At 59.7% G+C, this 2,310-nt stretch overlaps 1 protein-coding gene across 1 annotated transcript; it reads left to right on the forward strand.

Annotated features, from left to right (window-relative positions):
* Window positions 1-1,155: 1,155 nt before the first annotated feature.
* Window positions 1,156-2,309, forward strand: LOC104128085 (leukotriene B4 receptor 1-like; the record flags this gene model as incomplete). Its single annotated transcript, XM_009640813.2, has 2 exons — window positions 1,156-1,227; window positions 1,784-2,309. A coding segment is annotated over exon 2 (504 nt), but the record flags the coding sequence as incomplete, so codon positions are not given.
* Window position 2,310: the final 1 nt, after the last annotated feature.

Genomic DNA, 2,310 nt, shown 5'->3' on the forward strand with positions numbered 1-2,310 from the left:
ACCATCGTGATCATTTCTTCCCTTCCTCAGTGAGGCGGCGGGGGCAGGGGGGGGAGGAGGGTGAGCCCCGAGATGGGGGTGGGGCTCTCATTTCTGGCACTAAAAAATGGTTTTGGGAGAATTTTCTTTCCACGTCGCTTCATTAGGCTACATTCGCTGGAAGGGATCCCAAACCAAAGGTGACCCAAGAGCTTCCAACATGGCCTCCGTTGAGAAAAACAATCCTTGAGCTCAGAAAAATCTGGAGAACAGCTGAGTTATGATCCAAAAGTGCCTCACTGCAGCCTTGTCCTTATCCCTCTGGGAAGAGAATAAATTAAAAGAAAAACCAGTGGGTTTATTCTCCCTCAGACCAACACGGAGCTGCTGAGTCCTGGGACAGTTCTTGGGTTGTACCCCAGTGAGGTCCCACCTGGAGAACATCTGCCCTGGGCCCAACCCCATGAGTTTGGAGGGGGGGGAAAAAAACACAGCAGAGGGTGCAAATGGCCAACGTTGGCCATTTCCAGTCTTGGGACACGCTGGCCTGTCAACGGCATCTGGGAATGTGGGGGGAGACCTGGAAGGGGAAGGTTGGATCCTGCTGCAGGACACCTCCAGCCTTAGATCTCCTTGGATGGGCAATGGCATGATGGGAAATGGAGATTCCTTCAGTGCGGTGGTTACGGAGGACTGCCACTGTTCCTGGGTCGTCTTCTCACTTGGGGTTACCCCATCACGGGGGCCGTCTGTTGCGGGGAGAGCGGTGTGGTGTAAAAATCAGGCCAGGGCTCCAACGTGGGGACGGTTGGGTGGAGGGAGGGGAGGGCTCCAATGTGGGGACGGTTGGGTGGAGGGAGGGGAGGACAAGAAGGTCCAATGGCCACACCACCCGTAGAAGACGACCTTCCCTGTCTCCTCCACACCAGCTCAACATGCTCCCACCACCCCCACAACAACCGGACCCCACACACCTCCTAGAGGACCTCCTGGAGGGTCTCACTACGTGGTGACAACGCCACCACTCCTGTCATTCCCCCCACCCAGTGGGCAAAGTAAGGTCCAGCGTCCCTCCCCACCCATGTGTCCCCTTCCTCTCCTGCGGTTTTCCTGCCTCCTTCCTCTTGCATGAGCGTTTCCTGCCCAGGGCTGGGTGGAGGGGAAGTGGCACCTAACGGTCACGGCCACCACCAGTGACAGGGACACTGAGGATCCACCAGCCAGGTCAGGGGCTCTGGGAAGGGACATGTGAGTCCCTGAGATACAGGAGGGAAGGTCGGTGGAGTGGGAGGTCTCAGGGGACATCTGGAAGATCAGGGGGCACCTGGAAGATCAGGGGGTGAGTGTGACTGGGAGGTCTGGGGCGTGACTGGGAGGTCTGGGGTGCAATTTGGAGATCTGGGTGGACAACTAGGATGTCTGGGGGTGGAAACTGAGAGGTTTGATGGGGGGAAATGGATCGTGTGGTGGCCCACTGGGAGGTCTGGGGGGCAACTGGGAGGTCTGGGTGGACAACTGGGAGGCTTGATGGGGGCATCTAGTGGTGTAGCAGCCCACTGGGGTGTCCTGGGGGTGGAAACTGGGAGGTTTGATGGGGCAAACAGGTGGTGCAGTGGCCCACTGGGAGGTCTGGGAGATGCCAAGATTCAGGGGACGAGCATAAAGGAAGAAAGGGAGGGGCCCTGGGGAGGGGTGAGCTGGGAGCTTGGTGGGAAGAGGGGGGGAGGAAAGCGTGGATGGACAGAGGGACGGAGGGACGTCCTGCACTTTCTCTGGAGGATTCTGTTTCCCCCTCTCCCCCCAGCCTGTCCCCACCCGCCATCACGATGTCCTCATCCCCCACCAACGCCTCGTCGCCACCCAACGCCACATTCGTCCCTGTCCCTGGCGCAGCGGTGGGGCTGACCCTGCTGTCAGTAGCAGTGGCCGTGGGGCTGCCAGGCAACGCCCTGGTCCTCTGGAGCTGTGCCATCGCTCACCGTCGCAGCGTCCCCGTCCTCCTCCTCTTCCACTTGGCCTTGGCCGATGTGGTCACCCTCCTCACTGGTCCCATTTACCTCCGGGCCTTGAGCGTTGGCCAATGGAACATGGGCTTGGCCGTCTGCCGCGCGTGTCATTACCTCTGTGCCGCTGCCATGTACGTCAGCGTCTTCCTCATCGCTCTTCTGGGTCTCCATCGATGCCTGGCGGTCTCCAAGCCATCAACGGTGGTGGTGACGGCCAGTGGGCGCGCCGGACAGTTGGCTCATGGAGCAGCGGCAGTGACTTGGTTGGTGGCTTCGGTGTTGGCCATCCCATCCATTGTCTTCCGACAGGTGGCAGATGGACACT

This window comes from Egretta garzetta, unplaced genomic scaffold (assembly GCF_000687185.1).
Source record: "Egretta garzetta isolate BGI_Z169 unplaced genomic scaffold, ASM68718v1 scaffold726, whole genome shotgun sequence".
NCBI classification, from domain to species: domain Eukaryota; kingdom Metazoa; phylum Chordata; class Aves; order Pelecaniformes; family Ardeidae; genus Egretta; species Egretta garzetta.